This window comes from Rutidosis leptorrhynchoides, chromosome 9 (genome assembly GCF_046630445.1).
Source record: "Rutidosis leptorrhynchoides isolate AG116_Rl617_1_P2 chromosome 9, CSIRO_AGI_Rlap_v1, whole genome shotgun sequence".
NCBI classification, from domain to species: Eukaryota; Viridiplantae; Streptophyta; class Magnoliopsida; order Asterales; family Asteraceae; genus Rutidosis; species Rutidosis leptorrhynchoides.
In genome coordinates, this window is record NC_092341.1 from 328457000 (window position 1) to 328480855 (window position 23856).

General features: G+C 34.6%; 2 protein-coding genes across 3 annotated transcripts; both read left to right on the forward strand.

The window, feature by feature from the left end:
• Positions 1 to 294: 294 nt before the first annotated feature.
• LOC139866930 (uncharacterized) lies at positions 295 to 3783 on the forward strand. Of its 2 annotated transcripts, none has more exons than XM_071855229.1 (9): positions 295 to 432; positions 861 to 1097; positions 1183 to 1423; positions 1596 to 1746; positions 1963 to 2185; positions 2609 to 2700; positions 2820 to 2955; positions 3047 to 3378; positions 3470 to 3783. In XM_071855229.1, exons 2-9 carry the CDS (start codon positions 862 to 864, stop codon positions 3715 to 3717), a joined length of 1659 nt encoding a protein of 552 aa, XP_071711330.1. In that variant the 5' UTR covers positions 295 to 432; position 861; the 3' UTR covers positions 3718 to 3783. The 2 variants fall into 2 exon arrangements, with proteins under 2 accessions (XP_071711330.1, XP_071711329.1); XM_071855228.1 differs by having other exon boundaries at positions 1180 to 1423; positions 3470 to 3782.
• A 2224-nt stretch (positions 3784 to 6007) lies between these two features.
• On the forward strand, positions 6008 to 12919 carry LOC139867341 (uncharacterized). The gene is made up of 8 exons (XM_071855710.1): positions 6008 to 6233; positions 6305 to 6494; positions 11599 to 11681; positions 11814 to 11914; positions 12138 to 12233; positions 12329 to 12382; positions 12474 to 12622; positions 12720 to 12919. Exons 1-8 carry the CDS (start codon positions 6116 to 6118, stop codon positions 12883 to 12885), a joined length of 957 nt encoding a protein of 318 aa, XP_071711811.1. The 5' UTR covers positions 6008 to 6115; the 3' UTR covers positions 12886 to 12919.
• The last annotated feature ends 10937 nt before the right edge of the window (positions 12920 to 23856 follow it).

Consider the following 23856-nt stretch of genomic DNA (forward strand, 5'->3'; position numbering starts at 1 on the left):
GGGACCAGTCTTTTTAAAGATGTATGTTACGGTTGTTAGTGTTCAGTCTTTTTAAAGAAATATTGATGTGGCTCTGATGTGGAGTTCAGTCTTTTTAATGAAGCACGTCATGGTTAGGAGTGGTTTAACAAGTGAAAAATAGAAGTACCAATATCTTTTTATTTTCTTTAGCAACCTAATAATTTTGGATTGGCCAGCCCAAGAAACAGATTTGGGCTTATATTACTTCAATGTACTCAAATATCTTAAGGCCCAATAAACAGACCGGACTGCCACGGAACCGCCGTACGCCACCGTCATACGGCCCAAAACCTCACTCTTAGCATTCGTACTCACGCCGGAACTGTTACAGATAAAGTTTACGTCTTTCTAGTGAACTCATAGACGCGCAAGGATTGTTGTTGCTCCACCCTTCTTATTTTCAGATAATTTGTAAGTAATCATGATATATTTCTGTATGTAGATGTCTATATGTAATTATGTTTTTCCTTCGAATTGGAATTAAATAATTGTATAATTAAATTAATTCTGTTATTGAGAAGCATACATAGTTTGTTAATTTTGATGCTTTTGTATATTCTGTTACTCGTATTATGTGTTTTTTAGCTGAATTAAAATATGAAATGATGAGTAAGTTTGGCATTTTAATGTATGTGATTTTCTTTTTACATTTGCTGATAGTGTCATGAATATCTATTAATAAGTTAGTAGCTTAATTAACAGAAATTTAATTTAAATTGAAAAATCACTAATCAAATGGCTGTTAACATGTCAAGTTTGATGAGTTTGACAGTTTAAATCATATTGGAAATGAAAATACTGTTGTTTAACTTATTTATACTCGTATTTAAATTTCGCAGGATGAGTGGATTTTCAATAAGCATTCACTTAAACTTGTTACAGAAAGGCATTGCTAGTGTTTCTCTTCATCCTGCAAATGGGAAGTGTAACGTGAAGCTTCGTGTGGTCGCCAAACGGGCTTTTGTTCGTTGCTTGGTATGTAGATGTTATGCTACTACCAAATCATTGCAAGTAGGCGGGTCGACCCATAAAAACCAAGTTTCTTCTGTTGTTGGAAGTTCGGATGAATCTCAAAGGTGCATGCTTTTTCAGTTTTAATGCATTATATAGGTTACTATTTATATATGCTAGCAGCTCTAACACATTTCTTGATTATAGAAGAAAATCTTCAGGAGATGATTTTGAAATGAAGTTAGAAGAACTGTTATCTGAAATTAAAAGCATGATAAGAATGGGGAATAAAGGTGATGCGATTGATCTGCTCGAAGCAAATTATGAAGCCGTAAAAGAACAAATGGATGCAGGGGGTAAAACTGTAGAAGAAGCTGCTATTTTGGATGTCATAGCCTTGGGTTACATGGCTGTTGGAGACTTCAAAATGGTTGACTCTGTCTTAAATATGGTAATCATTTAATCAATAACATTAATCTTTGACCTTATTCGTCTTCGCCCATTTTTCAATGCATTTGAAGCAAGTTTCGACATAGTTCACGAGCTTAATGCTGTGTTTTATTCTTACTAATTGTTTCGTTTACTCCGACTGATGTGTACATATAATGTTTTATTCTTATTAGTTAAATGGCATTGTACATGATTTAAGAGATGATCAGCCTCTTCTTGAAGCAATACTGACACACATGGGGAGTATGTACTCAGCCATAGGGAGCTTCGAAAATTCGATGCTTTCATACAAGAGAGTCCTTGAAATTATAGAGCGAAATCATGGTGATTTTTAATTTTGACTTTTAAATGTTCATGTAATATTTTAATCAACTGATCTTTAGATCCACTTATGTTAAAGTTAGATGCATGAGTCTCTTTTTTTTAGTTTTTTACTAGTGCTTTTTTAATAAAAGTTTTTACATTTAATGTGTTTATCGTTGGTTACTGTCCTTTTCTGGGGATATTTAATTAAATGAGAATTCGTGTTAACTTTTGTAGGGAGTAATAGTACCTATCTTGTACTTCCTTTATTGGGGATGGCTAAATCGTATGGTTGTGCTGGCAGAGCGAGTAAGGCAATTGAGATTTATCATCGCACTATCTCTATTTTTGAGTCTTATTTTGGAGCAGAAAGCAACGAACTTGTGGTACCTTTGAATGCTCTTGGCAATATCTTAATCGAAGAAGGAAAGGCTGAAGATGCAGAGTGTGCTTTTATGAGGTTGTTACTTATGAATGGGTCAACTAGGGTTATTGTGTGTTTGTCTCAAATGGTTAATCAGTCAGCTTAAAGATCAGAAAAAATTGGAACTTCACCAAATGGGCTTAAAATCACTTAAAAATCTGTATTTAATGTTAGAATACAATCTCCTAGATCTCTTTCAAAAGATCAAGAGTATAATTTATAAGGATAGTATCTTTGCAATCCGAAAATACTCATATCTTGTATACTAGAAGTTCAAAAAATGGACAAAAAGGTTTTTAAAGGTCATCGCCAAAACTGTTTTGACCCGTTACACACACACCCACACATGTTGCTACCTCTTTTTTGTGTAATATTTCTTTGCTTTTTTCTGTAAATATGTTTTCTTTGTCTTGAACTGATCTTATTTATTTCACTTGTTTGTCCTTTGGCTTAATTTAGAGTTGTGGAAATCTATACCAAGTTATATGGAAAAGACGATAAACGAGTTGGAATCGCCATGTGCTCTTTAGCTAATGCCAAGTGTGCAAAAGGCAAGTTTTTTTTATTTTTTAATATTATTTGAATGCGTACAAGTACTCTACCAAGTTGTTTTGTTTCATTCTGAAAACAGATGTATACACTTGAACTTAATTGTGTTTTTGAGTAACAGGAGATGCAGAATCAGCCATTAAGTTGTACAGCAATGCTCTTCAGGTGCTGGAGCATTCAGATGGTATAAATTTGGATGACAGCTTATTGGAGAAGACAAGGGTAGACTTGGCAGAATTGCTTCACGTTGTAGGAAGGTATGATCTATATACGAAAATACTTATTATTATTTTATGGAAAAGAAAAAATCTTTTTACTTTAAATTATAGTTTAAAATTTTATATTTAGAGAAAAGGAAGGCCGGAAACTGCTGGAGGAATGCTTAATGATCACCAAAAAATATAAAGGAGAAGAAGATCCTACTTTTGTTACCCATCTTACAAATCTAGCAACCTCATATTCACGTTCTAAGAATTACGTTGAAGCTGAGCGTCTCTTAAGATCAAGCTTACAAATAATGAAGAGGACCGTGGGGCCCGATGATCCCTCGATCACCTTTGCAATGTTACAGCTTGCTGTAACTCTTTATAACCTTAAGCAGGATGAAGAGGCCGAGCAACTTGCGCTCGAGGTCTTGCGGGTTCGCGAAAAAGCATTCGGGAAAGCCTCTATGCCAGTTGGTAAGCCCGATTTTTTTTTTTTTATAAAGGTTGCCTGATATTTTACGCACATGTTTATTTTAGCGATATTTGAATTTTTTTCATAATACAGGGGAAGCATTGGATTGTTTAATAAGCATTCAGAAGAGAAAGGGAGGAGATGATGGGGAGATATTGGAGTTGCTCAAGAGAAATTTGAGCATACAAGAAAAAGCATTCGGGCATGAAAGTGAACAAGTAGTTGGAACGTTGAAGAAGATAGTATTTTACATGGATAAATTGGGGATCAAGGATCAAAAGTTCCCTTTTCAGAGGAGATTATCTCTACTTAGAAATAAAGTTCTTGTTAATTATCCATAGGATGTACGCAAATACTAAAAGATTGCAATTCTATATATTCCATTATGCTAAAATAGCTTCCAAAGAAGTCATTGGATCTTACTTACGAAGACAAACATTCGCTACAGTTTTGGTGGGTTCCCGCGTGAAAATTCTACCAAAGGTGATCATAATGCTGGAAAAACGTCAGGTACACCTGTTACAATTCTTACGATTTTTACTGCCCCATAAGGCCTTTAAGTCTATAACCGTCAAAAGGTGAGTGGAAGAAGGAAGGGGATTTAAACGCTTATGAGAAATTATTTATATATATTAAACTCGTAGGGAGTAAAGAGTATGTTATCCTACCAATGGTCTTATGGCCTAGCGGCATCAAGGAAACTAATCAGATTGTGATTGTGAGTTCGAGTCCTTACATTGAGAGAAAGAGTGAGTGAGTGAGTGTGTGTCTGTGTGTGTGCGCGCGCGCGCTCTTAAAAAAAAGAGTGTTCTCCTAACTTTTTACATAGTTTTTTTCTACATATACAAAATTTAAATATATAATATGTTTCAAATAAATAAATTCTTTAAGTACTTGTAAATTTTGATACATATTCATATTTGTCAACAACAACAACAAGAGCAATAAGAATACTTCTTTAAACAATATATCAAAATACATGAAATTGACTTCTTTGAACTTGTTTGGAGAGTGAACAAGTAAAAACTGTGCACCAATATCAAGTCAGTTATCTCCATGGTGCTAAATTATTCTACAATGGTGGCATAAAACTGATTCCTTCTTTTTTCTTAACTTCTTTCACTCCGTTTAACCGTCACTATCAAAGGTAGGCACACTTATACCACACCTCGTGCTCTAAGAAACATCACGACTGTTGAATATAAATGTTTACCCGTTTACATGTATTACGAAAGTATGCATGATCAACATCACCAGCTCGTACAACCTTTGTTACTCGTTCTACACATTAATTTTATGGCTGCAAAGAAAACAAACCTGTAGAAAAATTAAGAATTAGTAATTGAACTGCGTTCGATTAAATGGTACTGTACAACAAAACGAGTGGGTATGTGTGTTACAACGTAATGAGCGTTTATCATTATAAAAGAATATAAATAAAAAAGTTAAAAATACTTGAATTGATTCAGTATTGGTAGTACATCACTAATTTTAGTTTGCTTTGCTTGCGATTTACCATATTTGTGTTTGGGTGAATCAATTAAAAAATGAAATGTGTACACGTTGAGGCAACCCAAAGCAACGACAGAAATATACCACCTACTTAGAGATTTATTCCAAACTAGATAATGATAAATGTTCATTAATTTAATTTAATACATGGGTGCACAATTATTGGAATGTTTGATGACTTTGTCTATAATGGTGGATCTATGTATCTAAATGTTTGGAAAAAAAATAAAATAAAAGTAAACTAATCACGTTAAAGTAAATTTTAATAACCAAGATTAACAAATGAAGTTTCTACTATTTAAATTATTAATAGAGGATAACTACTCTATTTGAATCTATATTAAAATAATACAAAATATTGTTTTGCATGTTACTTTTTCCGTTTTCTAAGCCAGTTTGATTTAATAGGTCAACCGGCTCTAACCCACAAGGCCATAACACACAATTATATTTAAAGATAAAGTACACCCTATTTGAATGTTAAAATATTAAATTTAGTTGTTTATATTTAATTCCACTTTCTATCAAGAATTTGTGAAGACCGTAAAAATAGTTTGACGGGCGCCAAAAATTTTACTAGATAGGCACTACCAAATGAAAATCCTTTGTGAAAGTGAATCATGAGTAATTTCAGGGTCTCTATCTCCTCCGTGAATTATTTTGTGAGTTAGTGCAAGTGGGTGATTCTAATATGACGCTGATGTGAATGTTGTGTTTAATATCGACTTTTTATTAGATTCCGATCATATTACTAGACACACGAAATTACTTTATGTATAGTTAGCTTTGCATAACGAATCTATCATATCGTAGTCATATATCATAAGATTCATAAGAGTTATCCTTTATAGATTATGAGTCAATCAATATCTTAGAGATTTTTGTATTTTATACACCTTGTCTTGTAACAATTCAGTGAACATTCATCTGTTGCTTTTCAAAGTGAAAATTAGTCTTCACTTTTTTCAGGTTCACACACGTATGACTATCACCAAAAATAGTCGTCATAGCCGACCAAACTCTTATTTTAGTTTTTTGCTATATACATCTAAAAAGTTGTTAGGTTATTTCCTGAAATATGTTATCTTATTTGATATATATATATATATATATATATATATATTCCTAAAAAAAACATACATCACGCACATCAATACACACACATACCATCTAATCTAGTCATCTATCATATCATATCATTCATTCAAATTTTGTTAACAAAAAACGATGCCGTTTTGCGAGGTCGGAAAATACCAAACTGCCGGCGATGCAATTCTCAACAATGGTATAAAAATTTTCTACGAAACATACGGTTCCGGCCCCATTAAAATTCTAATGATCATAGGTAATTCATTTACACTTCTTTTTTGTAAATTAATTAACTTTATTGAATTCTACAACTGGGTTTTTGTTCAGGATTAGCTGCAACACATGATTCATGGAACCCACAAATCAAAGGTCTTGTCGGAACGGTAAACCCAAACTCCGGCGAAGGTGATCGGAGCTCCGGCGACGGTGGGGATAATGAGAAAGGTATAGAAGTGTGTGCAATTGATAATAGAGGAGTGGGTCGTAGCTCAATTCCAACAAAACGGTCAGAATATACGTGAGAATTGTTTTTATATAATCAAGCTTTGATTTTTATTAAGTTTATGCTTGGATAATATTTTTTTTGGGTTCATTTTTGTAATTCTGTGATGGGTTTTTATAATTTAAGGGGAAAAAAAAAAAGACTTTTTTGCTCAGTTGGTCCCTCTATTATACTTCAAATCGCTAGTTTGGTCCCTCGATTTTTAATTTGGCAATCAGCGTCCCTGAGTTATTTTGATTTTGCAATTGGCGTCCCTCCGTCAAATTTCTGTTAAAAAGGTCCGTTAACCTTGTCATGTGCAATGCATGTGATGGTAAAATCGTCTTTTTACTAAGACAAGGGACCACCGGCGCAAAAATATCTTAACTAAAAGTGAGGGACCACTGGCGCAAAAATAAAAACATAGAATTTTTCTCTTTTTTTTTTCTTTTTTTCTGTCCTTTTTTTTCTTTTTTTTTCTCTTTTTTAAATTTTTTTTCCTTTTTTTTTCTTTTTTTTAACTTTTTTTTTTTGTATCGAAATAATACAACAAACTTCACTCGAATTACACTTTTGTACATAAATAAAAACATAGAATTTTTCTCTTTTTTTTTTCTTTTCTTTTTTTCTGTTCTTTTTTTTTTCTTTTCTTTTTCTCTTTTTTTATTTATTTTTTTTTTCCTTTTTAACTATTTACTTTAATGGAAATATAACATGATAATAATTTTTTAGTGAAATTTTATTTTATGCATAAAAATTAACAATGTCCAATTTTGACATTTTACGTGTTAAGCCATATATCAATTTTAAAATGCCAAACACTTAAAAAGTGATTATTCAATTTTTGCGACATTAAACAGCATAATCGAATCCAAACACTCAACTAATGAAATGCGTTTTCTCACAGCTGATTATTTGATTTTGATTATTTAAAACGCATAATCTGTTTTCAAAACGCAATCCCAAACACTCCCTTAATAACAACCCTTAAAGTTGTCAATAAGAAATTCGAACACGCAATATAATAATAATAATAATAATAATAATAATAATATTAATAATAACTTTTCTAATAACAACCATTAAAGTTGTCAATAAAAAATTCGAACACGCAATATAATAATATTAATAATAACTTTTCTAATAACAACCCTTAATGATTGTTATTAGAAAAGTTATTATTATTATTATTATTATTATTATTATTATTATTATTATTATTATTATTATTATTATTATTATTATTATATTGCGAGTTCGAATTTCTTATTGACAACTTTAAGGGTTGTTATTAAATCGGGAATAAAAAGATTCAAGAAAAAAGCCAAGTGTGGGGAGATTTGTCAATATATATGAACTGTTATCACAAGAGTAGCCGACTTCGGTACAATGAATGCAGTGCCGTTGTCCTGAACACGAGGATACCTGTGGATGACACACCCACCTTTCAACAAATATGAAACAAGTTTATTCACCTTTGTGGGTAGCTCCATGTACAAATGGTCCGATCATTTCTCAAACCACCGTTCTGATGTTCCGATGTATATAGTAAAAAAAAAAGTTAAAAAAAGATTAAAAAGGAAAAAAAAATAAAAAAATAAAAGAGAAAAAGAAAAGAAAAAAAAGAAAAGAAAAAAAAAGAGAAAAATTCTATGTTTTTATTTATCTACAAAAGTGTAATTCGAGTGAAGTTTGTTGTATTATTTCGATACAAAAAAAAAAGTTAAAAAAAAGAAGAAAAAAAAGGAAAAAAATTTAAAAAAAAAGAGAAAAAAAAAGAACAGAAAAAAAAGAAAAGAAAAAAAAAGAGAAAAATTCTATGTTTTTATTTTTGCGCCAGTGGTCCCTCACTTTTAGTTAAGGTATTTTTGCGCCGGTGGTCCCTTGTCTTAGTAAAAAGACGATTTTACCCTCACATGCATTGCACATGACAAGGTTAACGGACCTTTTTAACAGAAATTTGACGGAGGGACGCCAATTGCAAAATCAAAATAACTCAGGGACGCTGATTGCCAAATTAAGAATCGAGGGACCAAACTAGCGATTTGGGTATAATAGAGGGATCAACTGAGTAAAAAAGTCAAAAAAAATAAAAAAATTATGGCAATACTAGATTTAGGAACAATGGCATTGAATGGGGGATCACTATGCAACAAAATTCATATATATGTCGCTAATAGGAAAAATAGAAATTATGGTGTTAGTTTTCTGGGGTCTAAGAAAGTACACGTCTTTTTGATCATAGGTTTTTTTTTTTTTTTTTTTTTTTTTTTTGGCGAAAGATGAATTTTATTAATAACCGATTACTTCATCAAAACAACGAAGGTAACCGTATATAGTTACAAGAAAACGAAAAAGCATTACAAATAAGTTGAAACAATGCTACATACAAAGAAGGAACGAATTTTGTTCCCAAACATAAGATTGTAAACCGTGAACCAATTTTAGATTCGTTGCCCAAAGGAAAATCTTCAACTTGATATTTCGAGCAACATTCAACCGGCTTGGGGTGATTCCATTGAAAACGAGATCGTTCCTTGTAGTCCAAATGGCCCAAATGGTTGCGGGGCCAATCATTTTCCAAAATTTTGAAGCTTTAATTCCCATACCGTAATACCAATCAAAGTAAAAGTCGACAATGGTTCTTGGAATAACCCAACGGATATTCCACCAATGAAAAAGATCCGACCAAATCCTAAATGACCAATTGCAATGGAGTAACAAGTGATCAACGGATTCAACATCTAACGAACAAAAGACGCATAGATTAGAAACATGAGAAGGTAGAATGTGTCTTCTTGCAAGGACATCTTTAACCGGAATGCTATTTTTGATATCAAGCCAATGGAAAACCATGATCTTTGACGGGATACAATTACCCCACACTACTTTAGGCCACGCAGGGGGAACGGGACGGCTTGATTGTACCATAACTCGAATAGCGTCAGCAACAAGGAAATTCTCGGATGTGCCTGCTGTCCTGGACAGCTGATCCGCAACCAGATCAGTGAGCGAGTAACGAGACAAAATAACGTTAAGTTGATGAGCTTTGAAACGATCAAAATCGGATAAGGGAAGCTTAAGGTGTAGATTCCAACCCAATTGGTGACTTCCAATATCGCATTAATCATAACAAGACAACCTCCAAACGATAAGCATCTCCCTTTCCCCTGGCTAGTTTACGCTTGAATTTAGAGATGATTGGTTCCCACATTGAAGATCTTTCTCTATTAAGGCCAATAGGAATACCGAGGTAATCTAGTGGAAAAACGCCCACTTTACATTCAAAGATGTTTGAGAATGAAATCATATCGCTTCTAGAAACGTTAATGCCATACATAGTAGTTTTAGTTGCATTCATTTTGAGCCCGGAGAGAGATGCGAAAAGATGCAAGACAAACTTTATACGAGTAAGCTCTCTAACATTAGGTTGAGCGAATATGATGGTATCATCGGCGAATTGCGAATGATTTAGCTTTAAATTAGGCCCAATACAAAAGCCTTCAAGAATTCCATCGGACAAATCTTTGGATAGGAGCTTACTAAGCACCTCCGCAACAATAATAAACAAAAAAGAGGATAAAGGATCCCCTTGTCTCAATCCCCGTTTCATAATACCTTCACGAGATGGAGAACCGTTTAAGAGGACCGAAAAATGCACATTTGAAATGCACGTCTTGATCCATTGAATGAATTTGGATCCAAACCCCATTTTTCGAAGGACCATTAGAAGAAATTCATGGGAAACAGAATCGTAAGCTTTTGAAAAATCGATTTTTAACAACACAAGAGGCTTTTTTTTCTTTTTTGCCATGTGAACGATCTCACTTACAACCATAACCCCGTCCATTAATAACCGAGAAGGTACAAAACCATGTTGACTTTCACTAATGATTAGAGGAATTATGCGTTTTAATCTATTAGCTAAAAGTTTGGCAATAATTTTGTACGGAACGTTTAAAAGACTAATCGGGCGTAGATGGTCAATGCTCTTTGCCGAATTGGATTTAGGGATTAACACAATGAACGACGAGTTGAAACCCTTAGGGAAAGATGGATTAGAGTGGAACTCTTCTATCATTTCCATAATATCATCTTCTAAAAAGGACCACGATTTTTTGAAGAATTGTAACGAAAAACCGTCCGGGCCCGGTGTTTTATTACCATCGAAGAATTTAACCACATTAAAGACTTCTTCATTTGAAAAGGCTGATTCAAGAGCAGGAATTGACTGAGCTGGAACACAGCCCAAATTTAAATCGGCCCAGAAGGATGCATCAGTGACAGGAGGTGTATCAGGGGAGCAGGGGACTGAAAATAGGCTGGAAAAATAAGAAACCGCGAAATCTTTTACAGTATCAGGATCATCAACCCAAACGTCATTAATTTTCAATCCCGCAATGTGCGAAGATTGTTGTCTAATTCGTGAAACAATATGGAAAAATCTCGAGTTCTTATCGCCCAATTTTAACCATAAGAAACGAGAGTGAAGCCTGCGTTTAGTTTCCAAACGAATAGACAGTTTCTTTTTAACACCCTTTAAAGTAGCTAGTCTAGCTAATTCGGGTGATGACAAATAGGGGTTTTGATAATGAGTTCCCTTGAAACAGTCATTAAGGTCGCCACATTTAAACAATTAATTAAACGTCAACATTATTTTTATTATCTATAAATCTATAGTATTGTGTTCTTAACATCTGTGTGTTTGAAATTGAACGAGCCTGTTCCTATGTAATTCAGGCAGTGGCGAAACCATGGATTTTTTTCACCGGGGGCGCATTATTTTTTAAAAATGTTTGCACTCACTACAACCTTTTTGGGTCATGTACTTTTGGGTTGGGGAGCAAAATATGGAGGCTTTTAGGCAAAATATGGAGTCTTTTTGACAAAATATTGGGACTTTCGGGCATGATATGAAGGTTTTGGGCAAAATATGAAGTCTTTTGGGGCAAAATATGAAGTCTTAGGGGCAAAATACAAAAATCTAAAATTTTATGACTGAAAATTTCAAATCCACTGGGGTCGGACGCCCCACCCCGTCCTACACTAGTTTCGCCCACAAGGGGTATCATTTTGTGCATAAAAGTATGTATGGATGCATTTTAAAAATGGAGTAATGTGAGTTAATGGTTGAGTGCAGGACAACGATAATGGCTAAAGATGCAATAGCGGTGATGGATCATTTAGGTTGGAAGAAAGCTCATGTGTTCGGCCACTCAATGGGTTAGTCACAAGCTTGTTTTTGTCAGCTATCTCTTTTGATTGGTCGATTATAATGTGGCAAGAGCATTATTGATTTTTGGAACATTATTCGAATTTTGAAATCAGGTTATGCTGTTTTTTTATATCATGCAGGTGGTATGATAGCTTCAAAACTAGCTGGACTTTACCCAGATAGACTTCTTTCTTTGGCTTTACTTAATGTAACCGGTGGAGGCTATGAATGTCTCCCAAAGGTACACCTTAACTTTAACCGATATTCGATAAATTATATGACAATACGAAAACATAATTGGGCATTGTTGTGATAGTTAGATGCAAATTGCATGAAACCAAATTAAATTCTTATGTTCTACAGTAAAACATAAGTGACAAACCTCATTTTAAACGGAAATTCACTTTAGCATGCAAACTGAGTACTTCTTATTTGATGCCTCGATCTCATTTTCCTTTTTGCAGCTTGATCGTCAAACGCTTTCCATTGCGGTTCGTTTTTTGCGGGCCAAGACTCCAGAGCAAAGAGCAGCTGTCGATCTAGACACTCACTACACACAGGTTAACATCCATTATAACGTTACTTTGTTTCATAAAGAAGAAAGTTTATCTTTTTGATTGATCGTTTGTTATGATTTGTGTCTTCTGCTCTGTAGGAATATCTTGAAGAATATGTTGGACTTAAAAAACGAAGATCATTACTATACCAAGTAAGACTCGAGTGTTGATCTGCTTATTTGAAACATGGATGTACCAACATTCGACAGTTGATCTAATGTTCTTTAACATAAAATTTTTCAGGAATATGTTAAAGCGATTTCAGCAAGTGGGATGCAGTCAAATTATGGGTTTGATGGTCAGATTAATGCTTGTTGGACACACAAAGTTTCTCAAACTGAAATTGAAATGATACGTAATGAAGGTTTTTTGATATCAATAATTCATGGCAGGTACAAATTTTAATGGTCACTTACATATGCTAGTTTCGTATTTAAAATGACTATGACTACTCGTCAATTTAGAAAGTGTTGGTGCTTTTATGTCTAGATTTGATGTTATTGCTCAAGTGTCTCATGCAAGGCGGCTTGCAAAGAAACTATATCCACTTGCAAAGATGGTAGAACTTCATGGAGGTCATCTCGTGAGTCACGAGCGAACAAAAGAGGTATACGTTTTAAACCAAAATCTTAAATCGGACTCGTACTCGCACTAAATTTCAAATTAAATGAAATAAGAGGATTTTAAAATATTAAATGTAAGAATGTTTGATGGTCAAAGAGCCCAAAAAGGTAACATAAATTACGAAAATGACAAATAAAGGTAATGTGATTTTTATAATTACCAAAAAAAGTAAGATTACGCTGCGTCTGCCTGGCGATGACGTGGCTGCTAGTTGGACAGTATTACCCCAATTTTACCATTTTCAAATTGTAATCCTTTTTGGGCAAAAATTGAAAGAAAAAAGAAAGAAAGAAGAACATTACTTTTTTGGAAATCCAGAAAAGTCATATTATCTTTGTTGGTAATTTAGGTAACTTAGGTTACCCTTTCGGGCCATTTGCCCTTTAAATAATTATAATTGGTGCATCAATTGCTAAAATAAAAGTTAAAGAAATGGAGAAAAAAGTGTTTTCAGCTCAACCCAAACGTTTCCTACCAGTAAAAATTACCCGATTTGTCATTGATCAGTTACCAAACCCGCCCATATTGATAGCTTAAAAAGAAATAGATTTAAAAGAGAAGCAATTACACAATTATAAAGTCTTGCGTTTAGTCTGAGGTTGTTTCACTGATACGTATGCAATCGTTGCTAATTTATTTAGGTCAATGAAGCTCTACTTGAACTGATAAAGGCATCAGAAAGCAAAACAAACCCACACGACTGGACGAATTTACCCGAGAAAAACTCTGGTAAGAATGATCAAAGTCAAAGTCAAACCTCATTTTCAAACAAATCTGCAATGTTTCATATCTTTACTCATAATATGTTTATTTTCAGGCTTCTGGTCAATGAGCTGGAAGTCATCTAGTGGATATAAATCGGAAGGGGGAAACAGCAACGGGTCTACAATTAATGGCATTCCTGAAATGTTTAGCCGTTTCATGCTATACATATTTAGCGTATTCGTATTAGCTTTCGAGTTCTTACGAAAAGTTCCAAAACGTATTAGGCCGGTCAGGGTTAGCACAGCCCTCGAATGATGGCGGTTTTCAAATTTTTAAAAGTCAACCTGTCTTAAGGTCAGTATTTTGTTTCTTTAGATATATAACATACATTAAGTGTCTGAAAATGTATCAATTTTATTCAAAGTCCTATAACTTCAGAATTTTCAATTATACCTATCGTATGTATCGGATAACTTTTCAAGCGGTAGTCAATTTACTTTTGATGACGTGGAAACCATAGTTGCCACGGCATCATAACTGGTACCATGTCACCATTTAAAAGTATTTAAATGTAAAATACTTACAAAAGCATTTATCAAAATAAACAATAGAAACTCTTATAGTTGGATATATACAACAGAATTGTGGGTAAATTATGATGCATTTTCTTTACTTCATCCTATATTAATATAATATTCTTGGATTTGTGCATAATCTAATTACCTGAAACTAAACTACCTTGCAGGTATTTGGTTGAACATATTTCACATGACAGTTGTTATAAGGTTCACAAATATACAGAAAGAATGAACGACATAACACGATAACATATAGAAGACGTATACAGGAAGTTGATGGAGCGAGTTCGGGTGACGATTCAGATCAACCGAACACCATATTAATTATGTAGCATTTGAAATACAACTTATGAGTACAAGAAGAAATGAGCACAAGAAGATGAGGGAACCCTATAGAAAGCTATGATAATGATGTCACTTTTATTTAGTTCCTGATTATAGTTAATGTTGTACACTGAAACTATAAGTTCAAATTGTAAGTCTCTTTAAGTTAACAAGTTTTTTTTCTTTTTTTTTTTTTTTACATAAATGGTAACCAGTAACCACTAATGGTTGCACTTAAGTTTAACTGCAACTAGCAGAAAACATAATTCAACTACAATTATTTTATTGTTGTGTACAAGAGGATGTCATTTGATGTTTATATCTAGTTCCTGTTCCGTGCAAAAAAAGGGTAAACAGATAAGGTTTTTCCTGTTCACGTAACCAAAAAAGGGAATTATTTACTCAAATGTATGTGGTTTAACCATTAAAAGATGTTTCATTAGGTGTTCTATACCAATTCATTAATGAGTCACTAAACACCTCATCTGGTAAAACACCCTTATATGCAAAGAGTACTTAAATATCAAAAGTTTTGCTATTTCTTTTATTAGTAAAACTATTGTTCATCCTAGATAAGTATGCTCTGTATTAGTCAAACTATGTTTGGAATTTTACATCAGAAAACATGGATGATATCTAGTTTGAATGACTAGAAATATGTACAATAATGTTCTCTTACAAGATATTCCCGGAGGCCGGAGTGTTATTGTAGCCGAGGAAATGGCGTTGTTTGAACACGTAGCCGTAGGAAGTTGGTAAAAGAAAATTATTGTTTTCAAAACTTGAAACCCAACATCAGAAAACTTTGCAAAAGGTGTGTAATACCAGATCACTTCTAAATATGTCTTTCAGATCTTCATCAAACTCATCTTCTTTACCCTCTTCAAAATTAGATTATCCATATCAGTTATCATATATAGATGATGACTCTAAAATTCCAGAATCTAGATATCCTGTAGTTAATCCTTATGATGTTTATAAAAAACCTCCTTCTTCAATTTCTAGAGTAGCTTCTCAAGTATTTCACTCATCGAAAAATCCAAAAACAAAAGAATTTATCCAAGCTTCTCGATTTGATCAATATCAAATCCCTTCTGATTCAAAAGAGCAGTTAGTATCTCTTGAATTACCAAAACATTTAATCCCTAATTGGCAAAGAGCAGGTTACACACATATGCACTTTGGTGCTATCAGATTAGCTCTTACTTTTCATGGGAGAAAAGGACTTGGAGTAGTCTCTCGAATAGCTCTCCTTGATTCAAGGTTTACAAGATATCAAGATGCTTGTATTGCAACAGTACAAACAACATTAAATGCTGGAACAGTCTTCCTGACTTTCTTTCCAAATTTCAATATGCCTCTCACAGATCCATCACTGTTGACAGCCTTGAAAGTCCAGATGCAAATAACTGGAGCACCTCAGGTAAACACATATGCTGCTACTCTTCACTACCAAATGGTTTACAGAGTACAGAACCATGCTTTTGACATACCAGTTCCATCTCACATAAACACAGAAGATGCTATATTTCTTAATATAGATTCATCAGCTACACCTAGCCTTTCCTACATCCCAAAGCAAATAACCAAAGAAGCCCTTTGTGAATTACTCCCTTCTTCTTGGTTAACAAATTATGAATCAATCCACTCCCAGACACAAACAGCCCAATCAACAGATCCAGTTTTCCACACTAGATCAGATGGTCTAGTTGAGATCCGTTTTCCAAAACCAAATATTGTTCAAAATTGTCCAGTGGCTCCCTCAGAACTAAACGTATTAGATTCTGATCCACTAAAAGTTGCATATTTTACAAATGAAGGAAATCCTGTCTATCATGGTAAAGATCCAGTCACAGGACATATAAGGTATGATGATTTCATTTGTAAATGTTATCTATGCCTAAATCATCAAGATGATTCTGAATCTGATGAAGATATAGAAGATCCTCAACCATCTACCAGACGATCAAGAAGAAACCCCAGATCCAGATCTAATGGATATCGTATCCTACAACCGGAATGCAACATGTTTGAACTACAAAACCCATCATATGAACAAGAATTCCCACCCCTTAAACCTTTTCAAAACCCAGAGAAAATCTCTCATTCATGGAAAATAGAAGCCCCTGTAGCTATTGATCATCAAGGCAGACGAACTCAACAACCACTTGTTGAGCAAGTGCTTAATTGGCAATCAGAAAATCAAGTTGCTCAAAATATAGTATTAAAAAAGCTTTCAGATGACAATGAAAAAGTGAAATCTAAAGTTTTTTCCATAGAAGCAACTACTGCAGAAATCAAAGCCAAAATTGATGTACTTCATGAAGAATTAATGATGGTGGTTACTACAATGAAAGGTACTGTAAATTATTCTGAACTCCTCTCTCAAAAAGAACAAGATAAAAAAGCCCTTGAAAACCAATTATTTTATTTTCAGAATAAACAAAATCAACCCTCATCTTTTCCTTCAAACCCTTTTTCCCCAAGATTTTCACAACCAAACATCCAGATTCAAACACTTCAAGCAAACTCCTCATTCCACCCATCAGTTAACCCATTCTCACTAAAACCAAAACATACCATAAAATCCAAACCACAAGTTAAACCAAAAGTACCCAAAACTGAACCAGATGAACCTGATGCTTTTATTGGTGCTTCAACCTCAACCTCAACAGCAAATGAAACCCTTGAAACCATGGCCCTACAACAAGAAAACCCGATAAGTGCCTTTTTGAAATCTCTTACCATACAACCACTAAATCCAAAACCTCATATCAAGCAAAAAAGGCCAATTCCAGAACCATTTGATCCGTTTCAAGCCTTTGAAGAACTATACATGGCAGATCAAGAAGAACTTCACTTTGATGATCTTGAAACTCCTTACACAGAAACCCACCAAACACCACAATCCACAGCGTTCAAAATTTTCACTATTGATGATATCCTTTTCCGCAATGGCGAGATCGCATGCAACATTTTCTTGCATGGTGCACGATTGAATTAGAAGAAAATGATATGCATGAAGTCTGTAGACGATTTGTTGCATGACTTGAAGGCAGACTCTCTGATTGGTATCATTCTCTTGGCGAATACCGACAGATAGAAATCCTTTCAGCAAGAACCCCAATTGATCTCATGAATTATATTCACACAGAATTTCTTGGTACTGGAGATCAGATGCTTACTGCAGCTCGTGAAGAATTTTTGAAAATGAAATGCTGCTCCTTCGAATCAAAACACCTGAATAAGCATTATAATCGAATGTCAAAAAGATTTTATATGCTTGATGGAATATATGATGTTAATCTCAAACAAGTTTTCTTGAACTCTTTTCCTGAACCTCTGGCAATAGAAGCAACACGAACTATCCAGAAAACAGGCAAGCAATTAAAAGATGTTTCATTAGGTGTTCTATACCAATTCATTACTGAAGCATTGGAAAAGTTTTGCAATCACAAAAAATTTCTCAAATACGTTGAAGAAACTGGCTCTAAGCTTGGCAACGCATGTGATGACAGAAGATTTAAGATAAAGTGCAAAGATGTAAAATGCAATTGTTATTCCAAAAGATCCACAAGATTCAAGAAATACAGAAACTACAAGAAGAAGCCTTTCAAACGAGGAAAATGGAAATTCCTAAGAAAGAAAAATAAAAATTCTTTTAAAGGAAAAAATCGATGCTTCATTTGTGGCAAAAGTGGTCATTTTGCAAAGGAATGCAGAAACAAGAAAAAGGATAAATTCATGAAACAAGTCTCGATGATTACAGAAGAAGACTCATCTGATCATGACGTCGAATCTTTATTTTCCTTAGATGATGAGCCCAATGATGAAACAATTTTAATGATCCAATTATCAGATTCTGAATCAAATTGCTCAGAAGATACTTCAGAAAATGAATCGATGATGATAGATATTCAAGGAATCTATCATGTTGAAAGAAGTGTCCCTTATGCACCAGTCCAAATACTCCTTACCCACTATTCAAAACTTCAAACCCTTATCGCCTTTTTTGATACAGGTTCTTCTTCAACCATTATGAATCCAGATCTCATCCCCTCTCACATGTGGCAACCATGTTCTCAAACCTTTCGAACAGCTAATAGTTCTTCTCTCTCTATAGAACTTATTAGTAAACCTTTACTCATAAAACTCTTTCCACAATGTATAATACGTCATAGAGTTTTAGGATCTCATCTTCCCAACAAAGATTTGTTATTAGGTTTTGATGTCTTGAGTCAAATCAAAAATCTTTCATGGTCAAACGAAGGTCTAAAATATAAGTCTTTTGTATTACCCTGGATATCACTAACCCATTTGCAGGTACACACAATTGACAACAATTTTGGAGAATTTTCAACAAAGATAATTAGTACATCCTGTGCTAATTCACATAAAGAATTTCTTCAAAAATGCAAGAATCCTTTATGGCAGAATCCAGAGTTTTTCATTAAACTACCTTTCAAGCTCAATGAAGATGTCAATCCAACAAAAGCAAGCCACCAAGGAATGAATCCAGAAGACTTACAACTTGCAGTCCAAGAACTTTCTCAACTCCAGCAAGAAGGCCTGATCGAGCCAACAACATCCCCATGGGCGTGTGAAGCTTTCTATGTCAACAAACACTCAGAGCAGATACGTGACAAGAAAAGACTTGTAATCAACTACAAGCCTTTGAATGAATTCCTTGCAGATGATAAGTTTCCTCTTCCAAACAGATGGACTCTCTTCCAAAGCCTAACTAATGCAAGAGTTTTTTCCAAGTTTGATCTTAAAGCAGGTTTTTGGCAAATTGGCATTCATCCTGAAGAAAGATACAAAACAGCTTTTTGTATCCCTGATCATCACTACCAATGGACAGTGATGCCCTTTGGTCTAAAAAGTGCTCTTTCAGCTTTTCAAAAAGCAATGATCAAGATCTTTGAACCAATTCTCTCAAGTGCAGTAATTTATATTGATGACATTCTTCTCTTTTCAAAAAATGAAGAAGAGAATTTAGTACTGCTAAACAAATTTCATTCATTGCTTTTGCAATATGGAATTATGCTCTCAGAAAAAAGATGATTCTGGCAACATCTCAAATTGATTTCTTGGGAATGACCATCAACAACTCTCAATATCACCTTCAACCTCATGTAGCGAAAAAACTACTTGAATTCCCAGACATGCTTTCCACTATCAAGGAAATCCAACAATTTCTTGGTATTGTAAATTACATGTCCCCATTCATCAAAAACCTTTCCCATTTAACCAAACCATTGTATGATATGCTCAAAAAGAACCCTCCACCCTGGAATTCTCAATAAACCAAAGCAGTGCAACAACTTAAAAGACTAACTGATAATCTCCCTCCCCTCCAAATTCCATCCAATGGAAAAAGAATATTGCAAACAGATGCAAGTGATGAACACTGGGGAGCAGTCCTTTTAGAAGAAATTAATGGTAACCACAACATCTGTGGTTATCAAAGTGGTCATTTCAAACCTTTTGAAACACACTACCATTCTACTTTCAAAGAAATCCTTGCAGTAAAAAATGATATCAAAAGGTTTCCTTTTCACCTTATTGGTCACAAATTTCTTATTGAAATGGATGTGTCTTCATTTCCTAAAATGTTACAATTCAAGAACAAGACAATCCCACATCCTCAATTACTCAAAATCATATTGGGATATACAAGTTGTATGATATACAAGTCAGGAAGACTGTTCCAGCATTTAGAGTTGTTTGTACTGTTGCAATACAAGCATCTTGATATCTTGTAAACCTTGAATCAAGGAGAGCTATTCGAGAGACTACTCCAAGTCCTTTTCTCCCATGAAAAGTAAGAGCTAATATGATAGCAACAAAGTGCATATGTGTGTAACCTGCTCTTTGCCAATTAGGGATTAAATGTTTTGGTAATTCAAGAGATACTAACTGCAAAAGGTGGTGCTCTTACTGTGGTTATTCCGTGACAGTTGCTTAGCGTGACTAGTGTGCCGTATGTAAAAATAAAGGTTTATGTACGCCGTTATAAAAGTTAAGTCAGGAATTGCAAGCAGAATATATGATCAGAAAAACTGCAATTCAATAATGATCACTCAATCACTCTCTACTGCTTAAGGTGAGGTAAAAGTTATATAAAGCTACTTTAGAATTGAGAACACCATAGCCATATATGATCATAGATTTATGTCACTAAACATCAAACATCACATCTACGAAGTTAGAAAGAGGGATAAAGGTTACCTGCTGAATTTGGTGCTTATGAATGATTGGGGAAGAAGGTGGTTTTCTTGCTGATTTGCCTTGTGAAGTGTAGATATAAATAAATGGGTGGTGATCCTCACACACCACTTTTTGATCCATGCACACCTAATTACCTATTTTAACCTTAATTACACTTACAACAATAATATAAATTCAACTCCATAGATTAATCTAGGGGCATCACTGTAAATTTATGATACAAAAGTGTACATGGATCAAAAGCTGGTGTGTGAGGATCACCTCCCTAAATATATAAATATTAAATTAAATATAATAAACTATTTCAGGAAATTGTGAATGGTTTATTCAATTTGGTACTATACCATATGGAAATGGCATATTCTACCTTTTATGTATATTCTTTATGGTCTTGTGAATGGTCTTTTCGTTTTGGTAATACAAATTAATGTAAGCATTAATAGTAATTGTTAAATTGGAGAGCGTATCATTAACGGTACATACAATGCATAATATAAAGGCAATAACCCTACAAATATAAGGCGGGTTGATCCCAATACTAGATAACAAGGTCCACAATATAACTAGTCTAACATCCCCCGCAGTTGGAGCGAAAGTGTTTTAGACGCTCAAACTGGATCGAAAATCGTCAAACAATGCATACGGCAGTCCTTTGGTAAAGATGTCCGCAAACTGGTATCTGGACGGAACTTGTAGAACGCCGACTTGTCCGTGAGCAACCAAGTCTTTAACAAAGTGAATGTCAATCTCAATATGCTTGGTTCGTTGATGCTGAACCGGGTTAGATGCTAGATAAACATAACTGACATTATCACAATATACGAGTGTAGCTGAAGTGAGTGGGCAATGCATCTTGCGAAGTAAGTTACGGATCCAACAAGTCTCTGCAACGGCATTTGCAACACCGCGATATTCTGCCTCGACAATGGAGCGAGAAGGTGTGAGTTGACGCTTAGACGGCCAGGAGAGGAAGTTGTTGCCAAGAAAAATGCAATAGCCGGGATGTGGAGCGTCTGGTAGTGGGGCAACCAGCCCAGTCAGCGTTAGAGTAAGCGACCAATGTAGTCAGAGAAGACGCATAGAGCTGTAGGTCAAGATCAATAGTGCCCTAAATATAGTGAATGATCCCTTTGAAGGCATGCATATGTTGCTCGCGAGGATCATGCATGAAAAGGCAAACCTGTTGTACAGCGTATGAGATGTCGGGACAAGTAAACGTGAGATACTGTAAGCTCCTACAAGGCTGCGGTACAGAGTCGAATCTTTTAAAGCAGGGCCGTGACTGGTAAGTTTGGCTCCTGGTTCAACCGGGGTCCTGCCTGGATGACATATGGGCATACCCGACCGCTCAATAATCTCGGTAACTTACCGTTTCTAAGATAAGAACATTCCAGATGCAACACGAGTCGCGGTAATTTAGTGTAGACGGTCAGGTCCCTATATGGTTTGATTTTGCATATGAATCTGTTCGGTTGCAGCTCATTTGGTTCATTCATTCTATTTATCCCATCGTCGGGTATGTTAGAGGGCTTGGTGTTGTTGTCGACGTTGTTGACTTTTTGATTTCGAAAAATGGGCCTCGGGTTTGGTGTTCTTGGGGTTGGATACAGGTTCGGGGTTACGTGTATGTTTTAAGATTAAGTTTAGTGGATTTTCTTTACACAATTTCATTGTAATTTCAATTTCAATAATGTTTGCTCAGTATTTCAATGTCGTAGTTTATAGTGTTCAGAACAAACTGAGCGAGAGTCATGGAGTTTTGATCGTTTGTGATCAAAGATCGTTATGATCGGCTCAATGTTGTTCCACCAGATCTTTGATCTATTTTATATATTTAATGAGGAAGATGAAGTAGATGGCCTGACGTCACTAGTTCGATCAACATGTACTGTAAAAAAAAAAAAATCTTGAGGTTACCCGCCTATTATGGGTTCCGGAGGTATTGGAAGCCTTGCGTGTAAGCGTCACTAGATGGAGTTTTACCACACACGATTCTTTTATGGATTCATCATGGCGGTTTCCTCCCGAGGGAGGTATGACTGTAAATGGTTGGTCCCAAAAAAAGATCGGGTGGTGGGTTCCAACATTGCGCTCGGATCCCCCGTTAGTGACCTCTAACCGTCGCTAAAAATAAGCAAACAGACACATTTAGAGCAGAGGTGTCGTAGGTCGGATTTGGCGTCACTCAAAATCGACGTTGAAAACGTTGGTGGACTCGACGTCGCGTCGCGTCAATTTTGGCATTAATTTGCCGGCATCGAGAATTTGACGGTGTGATATACGAGTTCTAAACGTTAAAAACTAGTCTTTAAATTTGAATGGCAACATTTATTGGTATCTTTATCCTTTTAAGGTTATAAATACTAACTACATACTATATTTCATCATATTTTTTAAACAAAAACAACGAACACCCTCTCAGTTTTTTATAAGTTACTTCCTTATTTTAAAAATAATGTCATCGCCGTTTTTTCTTTCGACGATGAGTATACGTTTATGGCACTCGATTTATTAGACAAAATCAACGGTTCTAATGAGGATTCTCATTTACTTATTGGCTCTCTAGTTAAGGGGTAATCCCGAGGGTATTGAATATCTTAGTTGTTACTAATTTTCATTCACCATTACTCATTCTTAATTTTTATTCAATAATGATATTAAAATAAGTATTAAATATATATGATTTTATATAAGTATCGAACAATAGTATAATAACACATTATAGACTATATTAATATTACTAAATTTCAATAGTTATTTAATGGTATTATTAGGTCGGGCATACTGATCAGGTATATAGGACTGTATCTAAACTCATCTCCTTACCTGAACCCGCAAAAAATATAAAAATTATCTTCATACCCGACTTTAGAACCGGATACTCGGACCCAAGCCCGACCCAAAGTGTTGGGTTTCGGATTTACTCATTGGGTACGAGTCTTTCATCCCTAAGTAGGGATTTACTTTGGGCTTTATGGAGATTTAGAAATGGTCTCGTTTTCAATGAATCTTTTTGTTCTAGAAGTAGTATTTTTGATTGTATTCGTTTACTTGTTTTTCGTTGGATCAAAAATAGGGGTCATCTAGTTTCTAATTGGAACTTATGGCTCGCTATGCCCTTGTAATTTTTCCTTTAGCGCCTTGCTAGGGAACATTTTTGCTTT

Coding starts and splice junctions, on each gene's coding strand:
- LOC139867341 (XM_071855710.1), top strand. CDS start 6,116: ATGCCGTTTTGCGAGGTCGGAAAATACCAAACTGCCGGCGATGCAATT. Junction 6,495..11,598: donor ACAAAACGGTCAGAATATAC/GTGAGAATTGTT, acceptor GGTTGAGTGCAG/GACAACGATAATGGCTAAAG. Junction 11,682..11,813: donor TGTGTTCGGCCACTCAATGG/GTTAGTCACAAG, acceptor TATATCATGCAG/GTGGTATGATAGCTTCAAAA.
- LOC139866930 (XM_071855228.1), top strand. CDS start 862: ATGAGTGGATTTTCAATAAGCATTCACTTAAACTTGTTACAGAAAGGC. Junction 1,098..1,179: donor AGTTCGGATGAATCTCAAAG/GTGCATGCTTTT, acceptor TCTTGATTATAG/AAGAAAATCTTCAGGAGATG. Junction 2,186..2,608: donor GCAGAGTGTGCTTTTATGAG/GTTGTTACTTAT, acceptor GGCTTAATTTAG/AGTTGTGGAAATCTATACCA.